The 25,193-nt window shown below is 48.5% G+C and overlaps 1 protein-coding gene across 2 annotated transcripts in view; it reads right to left on the bottom strand.

Annotated features, from left to right (window-relative positions):
• Positions 1 to 25,193, bottom strand: part of Ptpn14 (protein tyrosine phosphatase non-receptor type 14) — a 149,199-nt gene that overhangs the window by 10,248 nt on the left and 113,758 nt on the right. For both annotated transcript variants that reach the window (XM_029477885.2, XM_029477888.2), the window contains exons 10-18: positions 24,930 to 25,012; positions 22,164 to 22,221; positions 18,961 to 19,039; positions 13,818 to 15,304; positions 10,298 to 10,441; positions 8,623 to 8,841; positions 5,147 to 5,275; positions 2,254 to 2,488; positions 42 to 205 (exon numbers count right to left, since the gene is read on the bottom strand). In XM_029477885.2, the coding sequence (XP_029333745.1) occupies positions 42 to 205; positions 2,254 to 2,488; positions 5,147 to 5,275; positions 8,623 to 8,841; positions 10,298 to 10,441; positions 13,818 to 15,304; positions 18,961 to 19,039; positions 22,164 to 22,221; positions 24,930 to 25,012 (2,598 nt within the window). The remainder of the gene's footprint in view (positions 1 to 41; positions 206 to 2,253; positions 2,489 to 5,146; positions 5,276 to 8,622; positions 8,842 to 10,297; positions 10,442 to 13,817; positions 15,305 to 18,960; positions 19,040 to 22,163; positions 22,222 to 24,929; positions 25,013 to 25,193) is intronic.

The following is a 25,193-nucleotide window of genomic DNA, read 5'->3' as shown; positions in this document are numbered from 1 at the left end:
AACACAATCAAAAGGTGGCAAGGGAGAGGCGGACGACTCACTTCGTTATGTTCCAGGCAGTAGATCATGAGCTCGGAAAGAATCAGCACCCCAGTCCTTCCCACCCCCGCGCTGCAGTGAACCACGATGGGGGGGTTCCTGGTCTTGATGCCTTCCAGCACGCTGTTGGTGTGGCGTCGGACTGACTGGATTTCCTCCAAGTAGGCTGCAGGATAAAATGTGAATCTTGTCACCCAAGTGTGTCACATGACTTTGTGTCCAGGGGGGAATGGCGGGGGAGGCACCAGGGCTGAGGGTGACTCTTTTGTTTTCCAGTCATAATAATTTGCAATTCTTATAAGACGCTAATCATTTGGCTGGTAACTGCTGCAACACCCCGAAGCCAGAAGAGACCAGCTGGGAGTCAATTAGTCCACAGGAGAACTTGTTCTTTAAATAGTTCTTTTTAAAAAATTAAATTCTGTTTCCCTCTCTGCAAATCCCCAAGTCCCCCTAGCAGATGATTCTAGACATTACTTACAGTATTTCATACCACTAACAGACTGGGATCAGAGCATCCGCTAAGTCCCCTTGAAATGCCCGCCTGTCAGAGCCAATTCCTGTTGGGGAAAGAGCAGCCACCTGCCCCATCCTCTTTCCCAGCACAGAATCAGTGAATGTCAACGTAGCCTTGAATTCATTTTCAGATGAAAAAAAAAAAAAAACAAGCCTGTGGGTGGAGGGTTCAAGACACGTTCTCACAGCTTCTAGCAGCTGCCCAGCCCAGCACAAAGGTTTGCTTACTGTCCCAAAGGGACACAAAGGAAAAACAGCCTCAGGATCCTGAATGGTTTTTGCCATAATCATGTAACAAGTAAAATAGGTTCTTTGGACTCCAGCAGCCAGCGTTTCCATGGTATCATACAGCATCACTGAGTCAAGACTCTTACAAAATCAACCTTGGGCAACCCACACTCTTTAAAGGGATGCCCTGTGTCCTCCAGTAGCTTAACCGGTCATTCTGACTATACTTCAGAGCGTCTCGTGGGCGCCACCTGTCAGCAGAGCTGTCAATCATCAAGCCAATCTATTTGTATTTACCCAGATTTTCTTCTTAGGGACAACTTTAACAAGTCCACCAGCAGAAGATTCTCTAAATTGAATAATTAGCGCTGCTATGAGGGCGGGAAGTTGTGGAGAGGTCACACCCCACCTCACGGACAGCTGGGATAGACAACTGGTCACTCAGCCTCTCTGGGGCTTTGCATTCTTTGCCCCATCACTGGCCTACTCCGTGCTCTTTGTGCTCCTCAAGGCCCCTCCCCATGTTAGTGGTAAATGTAATCTCTCTGTCAAAGCATCAGGTTTTGTTTTTTTTTTTGGTTTTTTTTTTTTTTTTTGGTTTTTCGAGACAGGGTTTCTCTGTATAGCCCTGGCTGTCCTGGAACTCACTTTGTAGACCAGGCTGGCCTCGAACTCAGAAATCCGCCTGCCTCTGCCTCCCAAGTGCTGGGATTAAAGGCGTGCGCCACCACCGCCCGGCCAGGTTTTGTTTTGTTTTGTTTTCTAGGTCTTTTCTTGTCTCTGTGTTGTGAGCCTTCTCAGACCCTATGGCAGATTCTAAACATATCAAAAATAAACCCAAGGTTCTGATGTTGTCCAACATGCACACAGTGGGACTCTGCGCACAGTGGGTCTCTGCACACAGTGGGTTCTCTTTGGTGCGCACAGTGGGTCTCTGTGGTGCGCACAGTGGGTCTGCACACAGTGGGTCTCTGTGATGTGCACAGTATGTCCACTTGCTGTTGGTTACCTTCCCTGGGCCACTACCTGGTACACATGGCACCCATATAGTCTCATGAATCAGTATCTAAAAATAGCCCTGCCCTGAAAAGAAAAATACACATAATGGATTTGCCTGATACAGGTTCCCCATGCAGGGCAAATCCTACTGCCCTTATGTGTTGATGCCTGCCATCTTTGACTTGGTGTGCAGTCTTCAGGATTCATCCATGTTACAGCATGTTAGACAGTGACTGATTATCGAGACACTAAAAGTCTGGATCCATGCAGAATTAGGTTATCACACTCTTGCAGACTTGCATAAGACGTTAACAGAGCAAGAGACACTTATTGCTCCTCCCTGTCCCATGCAGAGGTGAGGGGACTTCAGTATTATAACACTCAAGTCTCTTAAGAGCAGGCATAGCCACAGTCCACGCAACTGGCAGGCTACCGATGCCTTCGGCAAAATTCAGTCTGGGGAGAACTTACACAAAAATCCTTGGACGTCTTCTGGACAGCCGTGGTGGGGCCAGTCCGTGTACTGCAAGTGCCACACGGTCCTCTCCTGCCCGGACAGCAGGTGCTTCACCTTTAGGCCCGTGGTTGCATAGCAACCAGAATCTGTCCTGAACTTCGTGGTGACCTTGAACTTGCCGTAGGTGGCGGAACTATGCTTGGACCCCAGTTTGGGCCAGTATCGATGGCTTTTGGTCCGTCCACCCTCCTGAATCACACACAAAAGCAAAAGCAGAAACAAGTCAGGGGATGCGCTCTTATCCTACTGAGGTTAGGATCCACGAGCAGGAGCGCGGACAACAATTCCTAAGTCATAGCTCGAAGAAGCGTCTGCTGGGGCGGACCCTTCAGATGTGGGCCCAGGTTGTTACCTGTTACCTTGTGGGGGATTTAGATGGAACACAGTAAGTACAGACGTCCAGAAAAGCCACCAGGTGAGTGAGAACAAGAAAGGCCTGCAGGGTGGCAGGAGAGGAGCAGGTGAGGGGGATGCGGGCTGGGAGGCAGGAAAGGCCTCACCTCCCCACAGGGAGCTTGGGTGTCCGCCCACAGAGAACAGAAGCCACCTAAGGCTTCCAAAAGAGTGGTCGGTACGCAGCACGTTCTGGTGGTCATTCCAGGTGCTGCTTCTCCTGCTGCCGACAGCTCAGGGCTCTTTCTAACACACTGCCCCTGTCACCCAGAGCTGCTCCAGCTTGTTTCAGCTCAACCTACAGCTAAAGCATCGAAGAGCCCCTTAGGTGCCATTTTCCTTCCCAACTTTTAACATCTTTGCTGAGACCACGTACAATCTAACACTTACAAAGCCTTTTTCCCCCCTCTCAACATTGCACAGTTCAGAAATCCCTGGTGTGGGGTGGGAAGCATGGAGGGGCTGGTGGCTGAGTGGGGATGGGTGAAGAGACTGAGTGTAGGAAGATGTAAGGAGCACTGAGCTGTGCAGAGACTCCACCCAGCTGATGGTTAGAGGAGCCCATCTGAGCTAGGATGCACTCAGAGGGTGGGCTGCATCCATAGCAAGCATAAAGCACTGAATTCAATCCATAGGACTGAACAAACCAGGTGAGGTGCTGTGTGCCTGTCATCCTAGCACGTGGGAGGTGGAGACACAGGTTCAAAACTTCAAGGTTAGCCTGAGCTATATAGCAAACAAGTTTGAGGTCAACCTGGGCTACCTGAGATCCTGTCTGAAGGCAGACAACTAAATAATTGACTAAATGAAGGACTTATCAGTGTGCCTGCTTGTAAGGTGACACATCCTTGGGAGGTGGGGGGGTACAAGTCACCCTGTCTGGAACCACTGGGCTTGACTGAGTCTCCCTAGGTCCCCAGTATTTTTTCCTTTTATACCAATTCTGTAAAAGTGGGTTGTTCTGGGGCTGGAGAGATGGCTCAGTGGTTAAGAATACAAGCTGCTCTTCCAGAGGTTCTGAGTTCAAATCCCAGCAACCACATGGTGGCTCACGACCATCTGTATGTGGACATCTAATGCCTTCATACTCAACACATACATACATGCATACATACACACACATTTTTTAAAGTAGGTTGTTCTGAGAATGTAAACATTTATTTATTTTATTTATTTCAGTGTCCAAGTCATTTCTGGATTTTACAAACTGATACAGCCTTGGCTGACCCACGGACCACTAGATTCTGCTTTATTCTGTTGTCTCACCAGCCCTGGAATTTAGTTTCTTGGTGGAAGGTGTGTGTGTGTGTGTGTGTGTATGTGTGTGTGAGAGAGAGACAGAGAGAAAGAGAGAGAGAGAGAGAGAGAGAGAGAGAGAGAGAGAGAGAGAGAGAGGTACCTAAACCTAGAGAACTTGACATGCTCTTCATAGACTGTTCCAGAAATGAACTGCCTGGGGCAGTCACTGGTGCTCATAGTGGAGCCACTGATGATCATGGTGGGGTCACTGGTAGTCATGGTGTGGCTATGACTTGGCATTTTTGGCCCCAGTTCTCTCCCCTCCCGGTCCTGAAGTAACAGGTGGAAACCAGGCCTCACGATATCAAAGGTCTTGGTAAAACGCATGAAGCCGGTTCCCTAATTGAATTTGAAAATATAATTTGAAATTTCATGAGGATTAAAAGGGGGAAGGAGGGTAAATGTTTTGAGAGTGCAACGGAGGGGAAATCCAACCCTTCCCTCGATGTCAGCACACTCTGAGCAGGCAGTGTGGCATGCACGGGGGAGGTGCGTGCAGGCCCCTACACCACAGGCCCAACTCCACAGCTACAACAGAGAGTCTGTGTTTGGTTTGGCAAAGAAAGAAAAGGAATTTTCTTTTTCTTTTCCCTGAAGAATAAAGCTAGTTCCTATGCAGTGGCTCTGGTTTCCTTTCAGCTGATAAGCATGGTGGCATGCGGGGCTGGCAGCGCCTGAGGTTGGGAGGCCCTCTGTGTTTACCCAGCACAGACTGAACTGTTCTGCGAAGTACACACCGTCCGCTGGATGAACTCAAGTTTGGTCGTTTTTGATCCTGTGTTTGGTTTTCATTGTACTGAACTATGTCACAAGGGAAAATTCGAAGAGAGAAAGAGTCCACTGTAAACTATCTCTGGGGAAGGAAGCTTGCAAGCACACACACACACACACACACACACACACACTCACACACTCACACACACACACACATACATACCACACACACTCATACACTCACACCACACACACTCATACACACACATACACCATACACACTCATACACACATACACATACAGGCTACACTACCAGGCAGTGGATACTCAATAACACAGAGCTGTAGCATCGAGCAAGCTGAGCCAAAGTCCTGGGTACCAGGCTCACCTTCTGACCACCCCTTCCCCAGGACAAGGGTGTTAGGTAAGCCACTCCTTACCTCCTCTGCAGTGACCATGGCGATCACATTCACTCCCTGCTCCCACACCATCTGCCAGAAGTCATGGCACGTATGTGGCAAGGGCCCCTGGGTGGCGATGTAGTGCCATTCTGATCCGCCGACCACCACCTGCAAGCCGAGGAACACACCGGTAAGTGAGCCAAGCAGCCGGAACTACCTTCCACTCTAACTTCTTTTGGACCAAGTGGGTTGATGCCATCCTAAAATTCCGTTAAGTAACAGACGACACACATTGGCACCAGAATACTTTTCTGCTAAAGCAAGCTTATGAAGTCATACTCACCTGATCTTTTACTGCATGCGGCACTCGATACAGGCAAACAACTTCAGGCTGGAGACACACATACCGGCTGAGGAGATAGCGCAGTGGGAAAAGTGCCCAACGGTGTAAGCGTGGAGACCTAGGCCTGATCCTCAGCACCCACAAACAAGCTGGGGTGGGGCCCGGTGCTGTGTGCCATTATCCCAATGCTAGGGAGTTTGAAGAGAATGGATCCCTAGGGCTAGCTGGCCAAACATACCGAAACAGTGAGTCTAGGTTTAGGCAAAGACCCTACCTCAAAAAAGTAAGGCAGAGGGGTGAGGTGGGATGGCTCCTTGGGTGACGGTGCCCACCATTTACTCTGATGACCTAGGTTTGACCCCCCAGAGCAGCAAAGTCATCCTCTGACCTGCACACGTGCGCGCACACAGACACACACAGACACACACACACACACACACACACACAGACACTGGGCACACAAAACAAATGTAATGAAAATGTAATTAAAAATGTAATTAAAAATAAGGTTACAAATGATACAGAAGAGAACTGATGTCGACCTTTGGCCTCCATTTGTGCATAGAAGAGGGAGTACAGTCATACATGTGTACACACACACATATATCCCATATACAAAACATACACACATGAACTCATATAAACTCACAGGTACAGATGGGTATATCCACATAACTTAAGAATAAATTAACAGAATCTAAGTTACAGAAACAATACCTAAGTTAATCTGCACCTTGTAGGCTTATACATTTCATATTTTATTAGAGTTTATGCATGATTACAACCAGAAAATCAGTTTTACAACCACTAAAAGGCTGTGGTTCCGAATCTGAAGAACAGGGTTATAGGGCAGACTTTTAATAAAAACAAAGTCTACATGCAAAACCATCCCGGTGGCAAGGCCAGGCCCACAGAGCTGAGGTCACACTCTCGGTGCAATGGTATCTTTGGTGCAATGCACTTTGTGTCTCTCTCTTCCTCTCCTGTGCCTTGATACGACACAGATAGGCCCCTTTACACATTCGTGAGGGGCAGAGCCCCTGGAGGGTCCCGGAAGCAATGAGGGGTCCCCGTTTGACTTTCCTTCTCAATGATTTTATGAAACTCCATACCGACTTGATTTAGGCAAGAATACCATCAGCTATCGTCTCCTTACACAAGACATGCTTGGGTCAGAGCTGGCAAGGAAATCCACTTTCTACATACTGGTGGGAGAAAACACCCACAGACTGAGTTGTTGGGGGTTGGGGAGATGTGGCCCGTCTGTGGGACTAGGCCTTTAAACTAACAGGTACCCAGCATACAGTAACCATAAACACTGCAGAGAATCTGCCTCTTCCAAGTATTGAAAGGAGAGCATTAAAAGCCACACTGAAACCAATGTGACTCCCTCTCTGGAGAATATCATGTGACTTCCCCACTGCAGGACATCCTGTGACTCCCCTTCTGGAGGACACCATTCTCCTCTGTGCTAACTGCTGCTTGGAACCCAGGGGGAGAAAACAGTGGGGAAATATATAGCTCAATTCCAGAAACCAACGGCAAGTTCCTGCAAGCTCTCCAGGCCTGTGAAATGCACCCACGTCTACCCTGGATCCGAGGGATGAAATGTGGGCCTCGGAGAATACCGCAGAAGGGATGGCATCTCGGATAACAATACCCGAAGGGCACTGTTTATGCGGAGTGACAGCTGTTTCCAAAGAGCAGATGGAAAATGGGAAGGAGACTGGGCCAAGGGAAGAGGCCAGGAGAGTGTCCCTCTGTACCGTTTTCAGAGGCACTTCATTGGGAAGCAGCTGCGGAGTCCTCATCTTTGAGTGTGTTATTCTGCTCATTATTTCCTAATCTAACTGATGCCATTGTTGGTTTATTTACGAGATCCCTGGCGTTCATTATTTTATTAGTTTTGTTCTCAAAAATACGAGCCAAAAAAATACCTGTTTGTTATAAATGCATACACACACACACACACACACAATCCTATCTATGCCCTATGCATAAAAGCACTATACCATACCATCACATCCCATATGGAAATTGGTTTTCAGTGATATACAACCCAGATTCCTAACTACACCTTAAGAGGGTCAAAGGAGACTTCTGGCAATTCCACCAGAGTTGAAAAATCCAAGAAAAGTAAGAGTTCAAAGCTACTGATCATACAGATTAATCAGGTGAACTGTGTTGGTTAAAAACATCTTATATCCAGCTAGATGGTAGTGGTGGTGCACACCTTTAATCCCAGCACTAGAAAGGCAGAGGCAGGTGGATCTCTGAGTTCGAGGCCAGCCTGGTCTACAGATCGAGTTCCAGGACAGCCAGGGATATACAGAAAAACTCTATTTCAATAAAATAAGCTACACTAAACTATGATAAAATAAAAGCCCTGTATCCACTGACCAAGCGAGAGCCTTCAAAACACTCTCCCAATTGAGAGTTCAGAGCCGTGTTCTAAAAAACTATACCCCAAACTGGGTATTACCAAAGCTGGGGAAGGTGAGCTGCTTAGGGGCCCATGAACTCACAGCTCTGAATTCTGTCTAAGGCCTAGCTAAGCTACAGCATACTGCGACATGAAGTGTTTGAGACATTAACAGAAATCCCAGGCACTGCATGCTGGAGAAGATGCCTGACAGACTGAGAACACTCACTGCTCTTGCGGCTCCTCACCCCAGCACGGAGGGTTCACAACCTCCAAAACCCCCAGTTCCAAAGGATCTGATGCCCTCTTCCGGCCTCTACAGCTGCTAGGAATGCACACAGCGCACATGTGTGCACACAGGCAAGTGCATAAAATAAAAACAAATCTAAAAAGTAAACCATGAACCTCACACCACCACTGATGACTGAGGACCTGCTCTGCAGCCAACCGTGGTTTGTGTATCGATCGCTCTGCTCTCATGGACAGCCCTGGAAATCAGATTTTGGCTCTAAAGTGAACTGGCTGTGATATCATAAAGAAGAAACAGTAGTTTGTGCTGCTGTGGAACAGAGTAAAAAGGTAGTGACAGGAAAGGTGGGGACTGTTCCAACATCCACCACCTGTGAGGCACAAACCAACGGGACAATCCCACTCTCCATGGCTTAGGGCTAGCACATCAGAAAGGCTCTCTGCAGTAACGAGTTCAGCCCGTACAGGCGTCTTGCCGTATGCCTCTGACATGCCCCTCACCTTGATGTGGGAGGCGTTGATATAGCCTGTGTTGTTTTCTTTGGTTGGGATGAGCTCCACTCGATTCTCCTCGTATGGGACAACTTCTCGGATCCGGCTGCGCTCGGCGTTTTCAGGCAGAGTGGCGGTGCTGAAGATGCCGTTGGCCTTTTTGTTTGGGATCTGCTCATATTCTGTGAACACCATTCCATCTTCCAGCTTCTTCTTCAGGGCTCTGAGCTGCAAGGGAAGGAGGTATCAGCTGTCTCAACTCAGCAGAGCAAGCAGGCTCTCAGGGGTTTTCAAGATGGAGAGTCAATGGGTGGATGCTCAGCTACGGCCCTTACTGCTGCCCGTTGCTAAGTCTCTGGTCTGACAGCCATTTCCCTTCTCACTCAGCTACATACTGCAAGCTACATGCTACATACATACTGCAAAGCCTGGCTTAAGTGGAAAGTCAAACCCTGACTAACAAAAGTCAAAGCTTTTGTTAGTCCTGGCTGCTTAAGCTCCTTGTTACCCTCACCAGTCCAGGCGTCCTTTTCTCCACTCTCAGAGCAGGGTTCACTGAATTAAATCTTACGACAGCACCAGTTCACAGTGGTAGAGCACTGAAGATTAACCCTCACAAAACCCCCTACCTTTTCCTTTCCTTGGCCAAAGTACTAATTTCAAATACATGGTGTCAACTGGGAAAATGTCCCTTCTGACCCCAAAACCAAGTGTCTGCTGACAGAAATCTAACGCTCTAAATATTATTCAGTGACCTTAGGAAAAACAGTTTCTGGGCCTCCTGATAGCAAGCTAGGCAGTTTCAGGGCCCCTTTCTCCACCACAGCAACACAGGATGGTGGCTCTCAATACCTACCCGAAGAACTATGGGTCCTATCATCTTGCAGTCCTCGAAGGGGACCACAGGAACCCAAAACCAAAACCACAGAGTACGATACTCAGAGAAACTAACTTTCTCATCTTACAAAAGAGTTTTCTGTAGTTTTAGAAACTTAATGGTTTCATTGTAGAAAATAAAGATTTTTTTTTTTAAACATTTCCCCCATCAGCCTTCAGTATGCCTGAAATGAGTATGTATTTGGATTCAACTGCAGGAGGGAAGCAAGTAAGACAATCACATCATAAGGCAAATTTGCATTTGTCCTTAATAAATAAATTAGTAAAATCTTACAATAGTAAAATCTTACCAAATGCATATAGGGATTGATTGTTACATCAATCACCTCCTTACAATTAAAGATAGCGAAGGGATAATGAGCTCACACAGCCTGGCCGAGGGGGTCCTTTGCTGTTACGTTTATCTGGAGGAGGGGAGCAAGCTGTGGGGAGGTCAGAGCACACCCTGAGGAAGACGGCTCGCTCTTCCCACTATGTGAGTTCCAGGGACTGAACTCAGGTCATCACACTTGGCGGCAAGCCCCTACACCCACTGGGCCACCTCGCCAGCCCTGGGGCTAGACTTTTTAATCAAGCATCAATATGCCAGCTTGATAAAGTGCAGAGGCCACAATGAAGAAACAGGAGATGTTGGAAAGGGTCAGCTCTAACACAGCACACTTAGATCGTCTTCTTCCATTGAAAGACTTAACCCACGGCAAGCAGCACTGGCGGGTCTAGACAAAGAGGAACTTCAAGAATCTGGAAGCGGAGAGAAAAGGTCACACCTCACAAGCCCAGAACTCACCCTCTCGTCTATGGGGACTCGGGTGGCATCATGGCGACCGTCTTCCCGCCCCGACACTCGGGCCACCGAGAGCCCATTCAGCGCTGCCAACATCAGCGGTCTCTTCTGTGCCTGCGGGCCAGTCATCTTCTGCTTCTCTAGATTCTTTCGGCAAGAAAAGACACGTTCTCATTGTTTATAATTCCAGGGGAAGGCTGGAATGCGTTTTAATCTCCCCAAATCTGTAACTCCCCAGCCAAGGAATGCAGACATTCACCACCAGCAGGGCAAATTCAAACACAACCTTCCCATTATTCCCATCATGCCCAGGGAAGCCAGTTCTTACAGGACCCCAGGGCTTTTATTCTTAATTAACTCATACGTTAGAAAGATAAAGACAGACTCCCTAACAAATACACCTTGCCACAAGGGGAAAGGGGAAGTTGCAAGAGAACAAAAAGGGCTTCATACAATACACTTTAGAAAGATACAGGCTGAAGACAGGAGAAAGAACACAGAGGAGTACGTGGGAGTCTCTCCCATTGACAGGCCATTTGCACTAACTAATGGTGTTAAACCCACCAGCTACCATGTTGATTAACAGCACCATACGCACCAGCAAAAGGGGAACCACTATGAGGGGCTCAGACTTTAGAGCGGACTCTTACATTTACTCCTTGCCCACAAGACATCTGCTTTGGCAGCCCCAGAACAAGGTCTACCAGGGCTTAATAAGGTCACCACCAGATGATGAACCATTAAGCCTTTGTCCTTCGAGCTCATCCAGGGCTAACAGTGGAGTGTGGACTGGCAAGTTCTATCTCCCCCTCATCGTTAGGCTGAACCTCGTGTAGTCAGGGCTGGATGTTGGGTCCACTGTAGGACACCCTCGTGTCCCTGGCATCAGCAGGGGTGTGGGATCCTCTGTTTCCTGCTGCCAGTCTACTGGGCACAGCTCTTGAAAATCATTTTGTCTTAGACATTCAGGGGTCAATGTGCAAAAAAACATTTGGATGTTATCTGAAAACAATGTCGGTCTATAGATGTCTGAGTCCTATGGTAGCCTGGTTTCTTATTTTATCGTTTATTAATTAACTCCCAGAGGAGGTGTCTTGATGGATGAAGCCGTACTGTTGAAGAAGGTGGGAGTGGGTGGCAGGGACAATCTTGCATGGGCCTCATTGCCACCATGGTGTTACCTACAGTGGGTGGGAAGCCTTTATGAAGGATGTTCCCTACAGTACAACTGCTCAGGTGACAGGCTGACCCACAGACATACAAGGGTGCATCGGAGAGGAGGTGTGAGCCATGAGGATGTGACAGGCAGCTAAAGGGTGGTCGTGGGGCCACAAGAACCCTCGGGATGACTTTGGATTTATTTGCGTGCTAGCTCAGTTTTGTGAAAGGTAACTCTCTCCTGTCCTCTCTTGTCGTTGAATTTTGAAATGCTTCAAATGTTTTGTTGTGGTCTGATTTTGAGACAGGGTCCCATTGTGTCCCTCTGGGTATCGCAAACCTGTAAGTAATCCTCACACTTCTGCCATCAGAGGGCAGGGACTGCCAACCTTGGGAATGGCTCACTTGCTACCTGGGGAGAACTAGACACAGTGATAGTGAACTGACCTCTTATCAGTTGTCTTTATATCAAACTAGAAGGCCTGAGTTGGCTTTCTGTGCTCTGTACCTGACTGTTCCAGCTGGAGGCTGGGAAGTGTCCTCAATGGGCCAAGGACGAGCCCTAAGGCAGCATTCTGAACCACTCACCACTTAAGAAGCCATTGAGCTCTCATTGTACCCACCCCTCCCACTCCAGTCCCCAAGGGCTTGAGGTTTCTCTCTGTTCTCTTAGTAAAGGGGTCTGGTGTGGCTTCAGGAGCCTTCTTTTCTCCTCTCCATACACAGAGGAGTATGGAAGCTGTGTGGATGCTCCCTAGGCCAGTAATTACAGACACAGACTTCAAGACAAAGATTCATCTTGGGTGTTGGAGCCACTGGCAGGGGCGGCCTTCTTGCTGGACCTCCTGGCGTTTCTCTGAGGTTGGGACACTAAGCAAAGGGCCTGTGAATGAGGCTGGGTGAGGCGGCGTCTAACAGGGGAAAGAGTGTAGACCTGGGCAGTCGTGTTCTTGAGCTAAAAGCTAACTGGTGTAGTCTGCCAGCTGGAATGATCCACTATCCTGGAATAAAACAGAACTGGGGGAGGGGACCAGCAGAAAACAGCTCCTCCTCGCTCTTTCTCAGTTTGTGTGATGCTTCCAAGAGAGGACCGGCACCAGGGTCATGGCTGCAGGCTATTTGTTTAATCTGGGTAAGAAGACGGGGTTGACCAAGATGAGGTTACAAGACCATGTGGACATCGTTAAGTCTCAACTTGGCAGGGCCGACCTCAAGGCTCAATGCTCACAGGGATGGATTCCTGAAGCGAGCCTGGCTCTTAAGAGGCCTGGAGCCAAGAAGTGTTGAAACATCACTTTACACCAATGAATTACTTTTTTCCAAGCTGGGAAAGTTGTCTCCTCATGGTACCCTCCCCCGCATTTCACCCCAGTCAAAGCTGTGCGCTTTTTTTTTTTTTTTATGAATCCCAGAGGCACAGGTACAAACTCTACCATCTCCCTCTCCATCTGCAATGGAAGAAGCATTAAGTCCATCCATGCTGCTCCTGAGTGTCTCCATCCTGCTGGCCACCAGAACCTCAGGGTTGAGCCTCCTTCAGGACGTTCTAAGGTAACAAGGTTGGATCTGATCTCTGAACCCGGCAGTGTGGCCTCTGTAAAACTGGCCTTCACGTCCTCCCTCTGGGTTGATTCCCAAATACGAGTTCAGAAGAAGTAGCAATGAGTTTAGCGACCTCCAACAAAGCAAACGTAATGTAAACGAGTCTTCCTTCCAGAGATCTTAACCAAAGGCCAGCTACCTGACAGCACAGCCCCGATGAATGGAAAAGAAGCCCATTAGATCAATTAGTTACGTAATCGAATGACTTTTAAGGAGGCCAGGATTTCCAGGAAAAGCAGTCACAGGGGGATTTTTTTTTTTCCAGCAGCAACTACAATCCAACAATATTCTCATTGTAAGAGGAGTTTATTGTCTTGTATATACACATCTATCATCATGTGGTCTCGCCCCAACAAAAGAACTAGCTTTCTAGGCTGGGCCCATCCCAGTAAAGGGTTATCTGTACAGCAATACAGCAGGGTATCTTCATATGTGTGGCATGATGCATGCATGCATGGTACACGTGCCCGTGCTTCTTAGATTGCAGATCTGATGGGGACTGGAGCCCAGTACCCAGTGGTAAACTCCTCAGGAACATACCCAATCACTAAGCTGTCCCTATACCAAGTACACACCAGCCACAAGCCAGGAACGACAGTGGGACAGAAGGTGTTATTTGAAAAAGCATCCCTGACATCTGGTGACATCATCACTCTTGCCTGAAATGCCCACAATCAATCCCTTAAATCCCGAAGCCTCCCTCCTCCAAGCCTCCAGCTCCGGGGCTTCCTACCGTCATTGACCGGGGAGTGGGAGCACTCACCCTGATCATCATCTCTCTCTCTATAATGCTGTCCTCCAGGGAGAACATCTCTGACACCGGCCTTTCCTTCACAGGCTCTTTCTTGACCCGCTCCTTCACGCTGGTTAGGTCAGGCTCAGAGATGGAGGGACCCAGAGAGGCACCGTTGACAGCCAGCTGCTCTGCCCGGGAGACAGTGAGGGCCTTGGATGGTCCGTGTCTCAGCACCCTGCACCTGGCCATGGCAGGAAGGGGGGTCCCCTGGTCCTGTCTCAGTGCCCCATTACTGACACTTTTTCTTGGCCCTGGGTACTCAGGTGGGGGCCTGTTGGGGATGCGGGCCAGGGCAGCCTGCAGCTGGGCACTGTATTCTACTTTCTCTCGAAGCACAGGAATCTGAGGTGCAGCCTCCGGGGCCTCCTCCTCTTCCTCGCTCTCACTGCTGTGGATCAGCATGGTGGCATCCGAGAACGTCTTCTTGTGGTGATACTGGGGGAGACCGTGCACTTCATGGCCGCCCGTCTCCTCGGAAGGGCCCTGCTCCCGAAGGGTGTTGCGGCGAGCCATGGGGATATTGAGTGACTTCAGTGTCATGGCCTCCATGCCTCTCACCATGCTGTTCATCACCTCCAGGCTGTGGCGTTTATTCACCGTGCCACCGCCGCCACCGCCATGGTGCTTGGTGGCTGTGAGGGGTTCGCTCACCTCCTGCAGAGACTGATGGACCACAGGTGAGCTGTCCTCCTGGAAGGTTTTTACGGAGAGCTGCACCTTCCGAGTTACCAGATCAGGGCTGCTGCCACTGACGTACTTGTGGCGGTGGCTGGCGAGGTCTGGGGTGCTGGTGGCAGGACGGGGCCTAGGGTAAGGGGGTGGCGGCCTGAATAGATAGTTCTTGAGCATGTGGGCTGTGCTATAGTGTTGTGCTCCTTGGAGCTGCATGTTGGCTAGTTCTGGAGTGCTCACTGTGTGTGAGATGGAGCTGGCCCCTGGCTTGATAGGCATCGCACAATTTTGGGGGTTCATCTGGTCAGACGGACTTACAAGTTTGTGACCGTAGCCCCCCTGGTGTGCATAGGGGACCGTGTAGGGATGCCTCTCCCGCATCTCCGGCTGGCTGTACACCAGTTCCTCGGGCTGGTTATAGGCATGGGTGTTGATGATATTGAGGTTACGCAGAGACCGGCTCTGGCTGTCTGCGTGCATCAGACCCCTCTTCATCTGCCGCATGACCGTCTCGTAATCTGGGGTCGGCCTGTAAGACGGCACGATGATGGTGCTGTGGCGGTGGCTGGGGATGTAATCGGCCCTCATGATGTCACTCCCAGGGATGCTAAGGTTGGAGGACACTGGAGAAGCCTGGATGAAGCTCTGGGAGCAGCTGAGGGAGTTGACGCTGTGAACGCTGCACACGCTGCCGTTGGTGACGGTGCCGTTCAAGTAATTAAGGTCCAGGCTGTTGTGAGAACGGCAGTACAAGGCCTCTTCGTTCCCGGGGAAAATGCTGTCTGCAAAATGTCAAACAGAGCAACGTGAAGCACCACACACACAAGCCTGCTTCAACAGTCGCCCCTATGTCCCCGGAGTGAATTACCAAAACGTGTCCTAAAGAACAGAGTCTTAACCCCCGCCACACATGTCCCAAGGGACTGTTCTCTGGGATAACATGCCTAGAATATGTCAGAGCACACCGTGAAGAAAGTGTACAGGGTGGGTGTCGCCTAGACACAGTCTCGACTTTGCTATAATTAGATTCAAACAATGAGCCACTTGTTGGGGGAGAACTGGTCTCTTGTGCACAGTTTAGGGGCGGAACCGGATATCTGGGCCAGGAAGTCAAAGGTTTAATAGAGCAATAGACTTGAAACTGCTCCACCCTCGGAATTGCTGTGTTTGACTATATCAGAAAAGGGCTCGCTCCTAACCTAACGGATTGCTGGGTATTCAGAAAGCAATGAGACCAACAGTGTGGCCAGCACAGCCATGGTATCTGAGCAGCAGCCCGAGGATAGCAGAGTCAGAATCAGGGGCTTTTCGAGGTACTCCTGAAACTGCCCTTTAGCTCCACCATCAAGATTACTTCCCATAAAAGAAACAAAAGCTGGAAGAAAGTAAAGGGCCACAAAAGCTGTTTTCATGTATATGTGCATGTATGTGGAGGCACACATGATGTGGAGGCATGTGTGTATGCGGAGGTATATGTGTATGTGGGGGTATGCAAGTATGTAGAGACATGTGTATATGGAGGCATATGTGTTTGTGGGTACATGTGTGTTTGGAGGTATGCATGTATGTGTGGACATGCGTGTATGTGGGGGCATGCATGTATGCGGAGGCATATGTGTATGTGGCTGCATGCATATTTGTGGAGGCATGTGTGTATGTGGGGGCATGCATGTATGTGGAGGCATGTATGTACATGGGGGCATAGGTGCATGTGGGAACATACATGTTTGTGGGGGCGTGGGCATGCATTCGCATGGAGGAATGTTGTTTGTGCCAGGAAGCATCCTTGGTCACGCTTATATTTCATTCACTCAGGCGGGGCTCTCCATTGGCTATTCTCACTAGCTGTCCTGCTCAGGGGCTGTCACCTCTGCAGCCCAGGCTGGACTTCAGCTGGGTTAGCACCCTCACCTAGCACTTGTGTGAGTTCAGAGGCCCTACTCTTGCTCGACCAGTGACTTAACTGTTCCATTGCCTAGCTTTTATGTCAAATTTATATATGGGAAAAAAGACATGGCAACCTAGAAAATGCCTCCATTGACTGGCAAGTCTGTGAGGCATTGTCTTGATTAATGTGTGAGGGCACAGTTTCCTGTTGGATGTGCCATTGGTGGTCTACAGAGGCAGGCTGAGTAAGCCATGAGAAACAAGCCAGTAAACAGCCTTCTCCCCCCACCCCCATGGCTTCTGTGTCAGCTCCTGCCTTGAGTTCCTGTCCTGACTTCCCTCAGTGATGGAGTCTAACCTGAGGATTATAAGCTAAAATAAACCCTTTTCTCTCCAAGTTGCTTTTGGTTATGGTGTTTTATCACAGACATTCCAACTAAGACAACTACGGAGTCACCTCCCCAACTCAAGAGCTACTAAAAGCCAGTTTCTAAGTCAGGCCCACTTTGGATATCCAAAGTTCCTCTCACATACACACAAACACACTGGGAAGCCATTCTGTCGATACACCTTTCTGAGTAAGGAAGACAGAGGACAGAGGAAGAAGAGAACTGTGGCCAGCAGCATCTAACTGGGACTGGAGCGATGGCATGGTAGTTAAGAGCACTGGCAGTGGAGTCTACAGGTTTGGTTCCTAGAACCCATATGTATGCTTACAACTGCTGTAACCCCAGTTTTAGAGGATCTCTAATGTTCTTCTGGCTTCCATGGGTGCTGAATTCAAACGGTTTAAACCATTACACACATGTAAGCACTCATATACATATACAATGTACACTCATATACAATTAAATAGACAAATCTTAAAAAGAAAAACAACAACAACTATCTGAAAAAGGAAGTGCAGACAAAATTAATCAAGGCAGGAGAAACAAGGAGAGCAAGGTGTGAGGATTTATCCACCTCTGATGGGGTTTGGTGTCTTCCCACAGACCTGGGATAACTCTGCTAGGCTGTTTATAAAAAGTACGATCGGACTGAGTGATCTTGTTTTATGTTTCATGCTCCAACCTTCAAATTGCAGCAGCTTCAGAATAGCTAGGAGAGGGTAACAGACACCCATGACTCAAGAAAATATCCAGCATGTAAGGTTTTTGATCGTCGTTTTAAAGATGTAGTTAGCTCAGGGATAAAAGAGATTAACAGTTTGCTGATAAAAGAGATAAAGTGAACTTAGCTAGGGGGATGGCTCAGCTGGAAGTGAGGGCCCGGGTCTGGATCTTCAGCACACTTATAAAAATGCTAGGTGTGCACTAGTGTCTGTAATCCCACCATTGTGTGACTGGGAAACAGGAGACAGGAGGGCTACTCACTGCCAATCTAGTTAACTGGTAAGTGACAGTTTCAGTGCCAAAATGTGTCTCAAAAGGTAAAAGTGACTGGAGGAAAACAACCAGCATGGACCTCTGGCCTACACACACAAGATCTGTATCTACATGTGCTGATGCACTCACACACAGGCACAGGCACATGCGCACACAAACACACACATGAGCACACACAGAGATGTGTATGTGTACCTACCATGCTGATGCAGATACACAGACACACACACACACGGACAGAGAGAGACACAGAGAGTGTGCATCTATCTAGCATAGTGATGCAGACACAGAGATACAGACATACAGAGAGTGTGAGTGTGTACCTACCATGCTGATACACACACACAGACACACACACACACACCTGAGCACACACAGATGTGCTGTGTACTTACCATGCTGATGCAGACACAGACACACAGACACACAGACACACAGAGTATGTGTGTGTTTTGATATCTGAATGCTAACATCTGTCTTCCTATTTCTGTATGGAAACAGTAGTAGCTCAGGCTTACTGTGGGGATCAAATAACACAACATGCAGCCAGTCCCCAGCCTAGCACCAGACACCTCACAACCACTGGATCCATGCTCACTCTAGTCCCTGAACATGTCCAAGGCCAGAAGGGAGACTAAGAAATGCGCTGAATGATGAGGCTGAGTTTCTCCCAGGCATCTCATCACCATGTGGCTGCTCCAAGAGGCTGGCATTGACACTGAGGGTGAAGTGTGTGCGTGTGGGAGGGCCAAGCTGTCTATCTCCAACCCTGGCCCACTAAGAATGGGGGGAAGAGGAGGAAACAATAAGGAAGAGTCCACTTTGCCTAGGGAGCTTCTTCCCAGGTAGCTGATGTGCTGAAGGTCACCACTAAGTGATCAGACAATGACAATGTTGCCACCATTATCAGATAATGACAACTTAGCCACCATTATCAGACAATGACAATGTAGCCACCATTATCAGACAATGACAATGTAGCCACCATTATCAGACAATGACAATGTAGCCACCATTATCAGACAATGACAATGTAGCCACCATTATCAGACAATGACAATGTTGCCATCAAACCATCACTGAGATCTTCAAGCAAGCTTCTGTGCTGGGCCCTGGGACCCAGCAGCTTTTTGTCTTTAAGAGGCAGGAAGAGGAGCTACAGTTACCTTGGGAGGTATGGGTCTCCGAGTAGTGCTCACTGCACTGGACATGCATGGGAGGCAAGATATACGGCTGCTGCCTTGGCTGAAACAGAGAAAACAGAGCTGGGGAAGCCACGAAGACTGTTGGGAGATGCCAGAATGTCACCCCAACACCCAGGGAAGCACATTATATCACTGTAGGCCACCCGTCTGACCCACCCTCCCATCTGGTATTGAAGCTCAGGACAGCAAAAAGCAGCTCAAGGCCAGAGAGAAAAAGAGGCCATCTATCCAAAGTCATGAGCAACCATTTGATGCTCTCAAGCATTGGCCTTTGTAACATATGCAATCAGAAGAGATGCACCCATCAAGAAAAGAAACACAAAAACACAAAAACACAAAAACAAACAAACAAACAGAAAAGGAAATTTGCTTTATTCTGTCCAAAACCAGCTCCCTCCCAGGCCCACAGTTCCTTACACAGCAGCAGAGCCCTGGTCTCAGTTTACAGCACCACAGGAGGCTCCTGTAGGGTCAGGGTACATCCAGCTTGGCCCAGTGGCGAGTTTACATAGGAGTCCAATATGTAACACCCACAGTGTCAATGGCACTAAAGAAGCAAGTGTGGCCAGGCAACAAGGACACCCTCCAAGCCAATGCAGAATCTCTCCCACTGAGTCTGAAACATGGCTGTTTAGGCCAGTCTGAACCACTTCCTGCTGCAGAAGATGGCACACATCTTGTGCAGGGGCTAGCGGGAGATTAAAATATATAAAGCACCAGAGAGGACAGTGTGATTCTAGCTCTGTTAGCCTTATCGCTCTGGTCTCAAGAAAACTGATTCAGAAGCTGGGCTTGTCGGCACACACCTAATCCTAGCACTTGGGAAGCAGAGGAAAGCGGATATCTGTGCCTTCAATGCCAGTCTGGTCCATAGAGTGAGTTCCAAGGCACCGAGTAGGTAACAAGGAAGGACATGAGAACAAGGGATGCAAAAGTTGAGAGGAATCAGAGCGGAAAGAAGCACCGGGAAGAACTGAGAGAACTCCAGGTGCGGAGGGAGCTAGAACTCCTGCACACAACCCCCCCCCCCCCCCGCCCCTGCAAGTCCTGGTGGGGGGTCTTAGAGCTTGCAATTTCAAAGTATTATCATCCCTTTTGTTGACAACACATAATTCAACACATTATTCCAAATTTCCCATGGCGAGCATGAACTGTCCGCTTTATTTACTGAGAGAGAATGAGGACGAAGCAAGGTGAGAAACGGAAGCGGAAGCACAAAGGAGCTTGGCTACGGCCGCCTCCTGCTCCTTTAAAATAAATCACGGAATGGCTTTATGAAGTGCGCTAGGTTTACAGTGAAAAAACAACAATAGCTAATTTAATTTCATTTTGTTCCTTTTTTTGCGACAGGGGAGGGTGTTGTGCTAGAGTCACCTAAGGTCACCCTTTCATGTTTGGCAAATGTTCTTCTACCAAACTACGTCAATGCCCAATCTATTCTAATATTTTATTTATTTGTTTATTTATTTATTTAAATATTTTCCCCAGATCAGCTAATACAGAAATAAATGCCACAGCACAGATGTTCTAGTTTCGTTTCTATTGCTGTGATAAAAACACCATGACCAAAAGCAACTTGGGGGAAAGAAGTGTTTGTCTGCTTACAGGTCACAGTCCACTGAGGAGATGAAGGCAGGAACTCAAGGCAAGAGCTTGAGAGAGAGACCATGGCGGAACACTGCTTCCTGGCTTGCCTGGGCTTGCTCAGCTAACGTTCTTATATAGCCCAGATCCACCTGCCCAAGAATGGCACCTCCCACAGTGGGCTGGGCCTTCCTACATCAATTAGCAATGTAGAAAATGCCCTGCAGACAAACCCAAGCCAATGTGATGGAGGCAAGTCTTCAAATGAGACTCTGTATATCAGGTATATCCAGGGGTCTGTGTCAACTTGACCCCCCCCCCCAAAAAAAAGCCATGAAAACAAGCATTGTAAAAGAGAGAGAAAGACAGATTGGCAAGGAAGTCAGGATGCTTATCAGCAAGGACCATTAAGACTCTGTGGTCTCTTCAGACCTACAGGGCAGGGAGAAGAGAGACTTGAGAATCCAGACCTCTGTAGACCACCTCATCCCAGTAAAAAAAGGGAGGTTCTGTAATCCCAAAATTGGCTGAGAAAATGGGGTCTGTCATTATAGTTCACAGGTACAAATGACACTTGATCTCACTGACAAAGACAGGAGATGCAGACAAAAGGAAGACAGTGTTAACAATGGAGAGAGTGGCGACCAGTGCATGAGCAAATGCCCTGAGCTCATAGGGAAGCCTCAGAAGGTCCATCCAGATGGTCAAAGCAGAGGGAGGACCACAAGGCAGAGACAGAGTCACACCGACATCAGCAACAGCCACGCAGGCTCAGGAATTCCCATGTGGCTCAGCTCTAGAATTCTAAGAGTTTGTGTTATGCTGTCTCAGAAAAACCAAAAATGTCCTCCAAACTTTCTAAGAGGGAAGTTGAAGACAGGCGAAGTGCATGCTGGATACAAAAATATCCTCCCTTTGGTGTTCCTGTCTATCATCTCCAGGGACCTGGTCATGCGGCAGAGTAGGAAGGCCACTCATTGGCTCTATCTGTAAAAAGCCACACCTCAGAGAGCTGTGACAAGAGGAGCAGAAAAGAAATTGCAGGTCTCTCCTGTTCCCCCTTGTGTAATCCTCAAACACGAAAATCCTACAGCAGGACTACAGCTGTGTGTCCTGACCACGTCACCAGGAGAGAGGACAGCTTTAGAAAACCAGTCAAAGGCAGGGATGATCGACTGAAGTACAGAAATTAGGAAATGTCCCATCCAACCTCTCTGTCGCTATACTGAGCCTGCTGTTCATTTAAAAAGTATTTTCTGGCTGATGTGCTCGGCTCTATCTGCGGGACTTACAACTGGGACATGTCACCAGAAAGATGAGCCAACGGTAGTCTGAAGGGAGGCTTACTCTGGCCTGGAGTAAGCCTGTGGAACACCTCAAACCCCAGATAGAGAGGACGGCGGTGTTCATGGGAGAGCGGGACACAGCGCATGCTCACCACACCTCCTGCAAGTGAATGACAGCCTTCTATACGCCCAGCAAGTCTCCCCTGGTCGTAGTGCCCTTAGTCACCACTCCTCAACTTCGTAACACACACCTTTGTGCCAATAGCCAGACCACTGACTGAGGAGTGTACTTACCAGTGAGGACCGGCTCCAGGTGGGCTGGCGTCTGATTGGGGGTGGAGAATTTGACTGTCTATATGAAAGGTTAAAAAATGGGAACCATCATTATCGCTGATCAAAAAACAAAAGGTCAGAAAGACAAGGTAGACTAAGGAGGGGAAGGACTAGACCAGCGAGGTCTGCCTCCCAGCACACAGTTCACACCTGCATGAAGAGCACACACAGCATGTACAGTTCACACCTGCACACATAGCACACACAGCATGCACAGTTCACACCTGCATACAGTTCACATCTGCACGAATAGCACACATAGCATGTATGCACAGTTCACACCTGCATACATAGTTCACACCTGCACACACAGCACATACAGTTCACACCTGCACACACAGCACACAGCATGCACAGTTCACACCTGCATACATAGTTCACACCTGCACACATAGCACACACAGCATACGCAGTTCACACCAGCACACCAATACTACAAACTCTTTTGCCATTCTTCTTTTATCCTCAAAATGTTCTGAACACACATTTCTGTAATCCTTTCCTCACTATTACTGGGGGAATGAGGCTATTTCGATAGAAATATCATGAGAGAAAGAGTAGAAAACTTCACAGCACATGGACTTTAGAACAGTGTCCAATGTATGCCTGTGTGTATAATAAAACTATGTTTAAAATGCTTCCAGTTTAAATAAAATTTCAAACTAGAGAAAATATTTTTCATTTTGATCCCATAAAGATGTACATGCTGCAAATGTTTACAAAGCCAGATGCCTTATCTGTTTGCTTTAAATTCTGTTCTGATGCTAGGGGATCAAAGCCAGCGAACACTAGGCAAATATTCCGTAACTGAGGTATGTCCCCAACCCAGCAGGTCTGTTACAGAGAGAGAACACTCTAGCACCACATCGATTAAACAACAATAACAGAGAGGTGAACAGAACTGGGACAGAGCCATCCTGAAAGCAGATATCAGGAGGTCCCAGCGCCACATGGTATTTAAAACAAAATGAACTTCACCGGGCTACAATTCCTCAAAGACTCTCCTTATTTGCAGACTTCACCCTTCTATCAGCTTGCTGATAAATATCTTTGCTCTGATGAAGCCATGGAGACAAATGCAGTAATGTTGAGCTTTTAACAGCTGGGCAGGTTCAGCGTTAGTATCCCCAAGTTAAGCATGGTCCTCTAAGTCTTCCTCCCCAGGTTAAAGGGGCAGCCATCGAACCCTAGAGTGAGGCGTGCAGCTGGCAAGGACCAGCTCTGCAGGAGCAGACACTGCAGGACAAGCCTGGGTGGCTCGTGAGGGGACAGCCCTGGATGGAGAAGAAGGCTGTTGAGACAACTCAAGTTTTGGAAAACTCCGGAGGGATGCCCTTGACCTGAGATTACAGAGCTCAATGTGTGTGTGCGAAAGAGAAGGGGTAAGTGCGTCTCTTGCAGGGTTCCCTCAGAACAGGGTTCTCAATTTTCAGCTTTCCATATGCTGCTCACACATGTCACACATGTTCACACATGTCAACACAGACCACAGGAGACACACTGAGCACCAACACAGAAATGATCCATTCGCTGAGAAATGGTTGAACCAGAAGACTGGAGCTATGAAAGGGGCTCATGTCCATCGCACAGGACGCAGCTACAGAATTCTTGAGGGTGTCAAGGTCACCAGCCAAATTCAAAGGCAAAAGCATAACAGAACCCTATGCACGGGGCAGTTGTGACAGTGTGTCTGTAGAAGACAAGGCTGTGCCCTTGCTTGGCCTGCCAACACATCTTTCCTATCTTTGCTGGTAAGCCTAGACTATGAGATGTACAAGCTGTACTCTTAGACCCTCGCAGTGAACAACTGCAGAGCCTGATGTGAAAGAGGCTGGGGGACCTGGAAAAAGAAAAAAGTCTGCCTTGACCTTGGGGATCCAGTTCTGAGCAGCTGCTTTCTCCAGCCACATCTGCTGAACAGGAGCAGTCTGCCCTGCGTGGATATGCCCACTGTGGGAGTGGAAAGACAGCTTCTCTCTGCCATTTACATCCCTGACGCTCTTTGAACAAAAATTAAACACCTTGGGGGCCCAAGTGGCAAATGTGCTCTGCTGAGGACCGCCTTTTGAAAGCAACCAAAGTAAAGGCAATGGCAGAGTTGGGCCCCCGGCACGCCATCTCCGAGGTCAGGCCACGAGGAAGTGCCCTCAATCAGACTCAGACTTATCCTCTTTATTTCTGAACTAAATTAAAAAGACACACAGATGCATGCCATCTCAGAGTGCCTTCCAAATCCCCCTCTAATTACCCTGGCCTCTCATTTGCAGTCAGATGGCACGACCCAGGAGCGCACGCAGGGTTAGCCCACTGTGAGCGGAAACAGGCCGAGCCGGCGACCGCATCTTCTCTTTTAAGTAGGCTCATCACGCCGCTCCCCACTTCTGAATATCGTCCGCATCTAACACGGAGGGGCACCTGGGCAAATTGGGAGCAGTTAGGCTCTTCCGAACCCAGAGCCGAGCGCCAGAAAGGCACTGATGTGGCCCACCCATCCGGGAAGTTAAACATTTACAGTCAATTTGGGATGACTGTCTCTCTAGGCAGATGGATGTAGGAGACTGCACTTAAACTTCTCTCCCTCCTGACTGCCTTTAGTCTCTTCCTACAGTTTCTAGAAGGATCAAGGGGGAAAGAATGAATGGAAACCGGGGACCGCAACCTCACAGGAGCACTCAATTTAATAGGACTGCGCCATTCAGAGAGACGGTGAACCAGACATTCACTTACTCAGTGCAGATCTTGTTCTGTTTGTAAAATTTGTGCCGAGTGGTAAACAACCGAGAAATGTACTTGGCATTTTCAATATCATCCTTGAAAAGGAAGAGACGGGAAAATAAACACGTGTTTGATGAGATAGTCACATCACAAAGATAGTTCCGTACAGGCATCCATTCTGTCCCCTATCGTGTGAAGAAAACAAAAACATGCGGGCCAGGAAGTGATTCAACCATTGAGTTCAATGGTGTCCATGCTATTGTGGTCCAGCCATCA

Source organism: Mus caroli, unplaced genomic scaffold (genome assembly GCF_978045245.1).
Source record: "Mus caroli unplaced genomic scaffold, Mus_caroli_1 scaffold_1, whole genome shotgun sequence".
Taxonomy (NCBI): Eukaryota; Metazoa; Chordata; class Mammalia; order Rodentia; family Muridae; genus Mus; species Mus caroli.
Note: the sequence above shows the minus strand (reverse complement) of the source record. Positions and strands in the feature narration are given on the sequence as shown.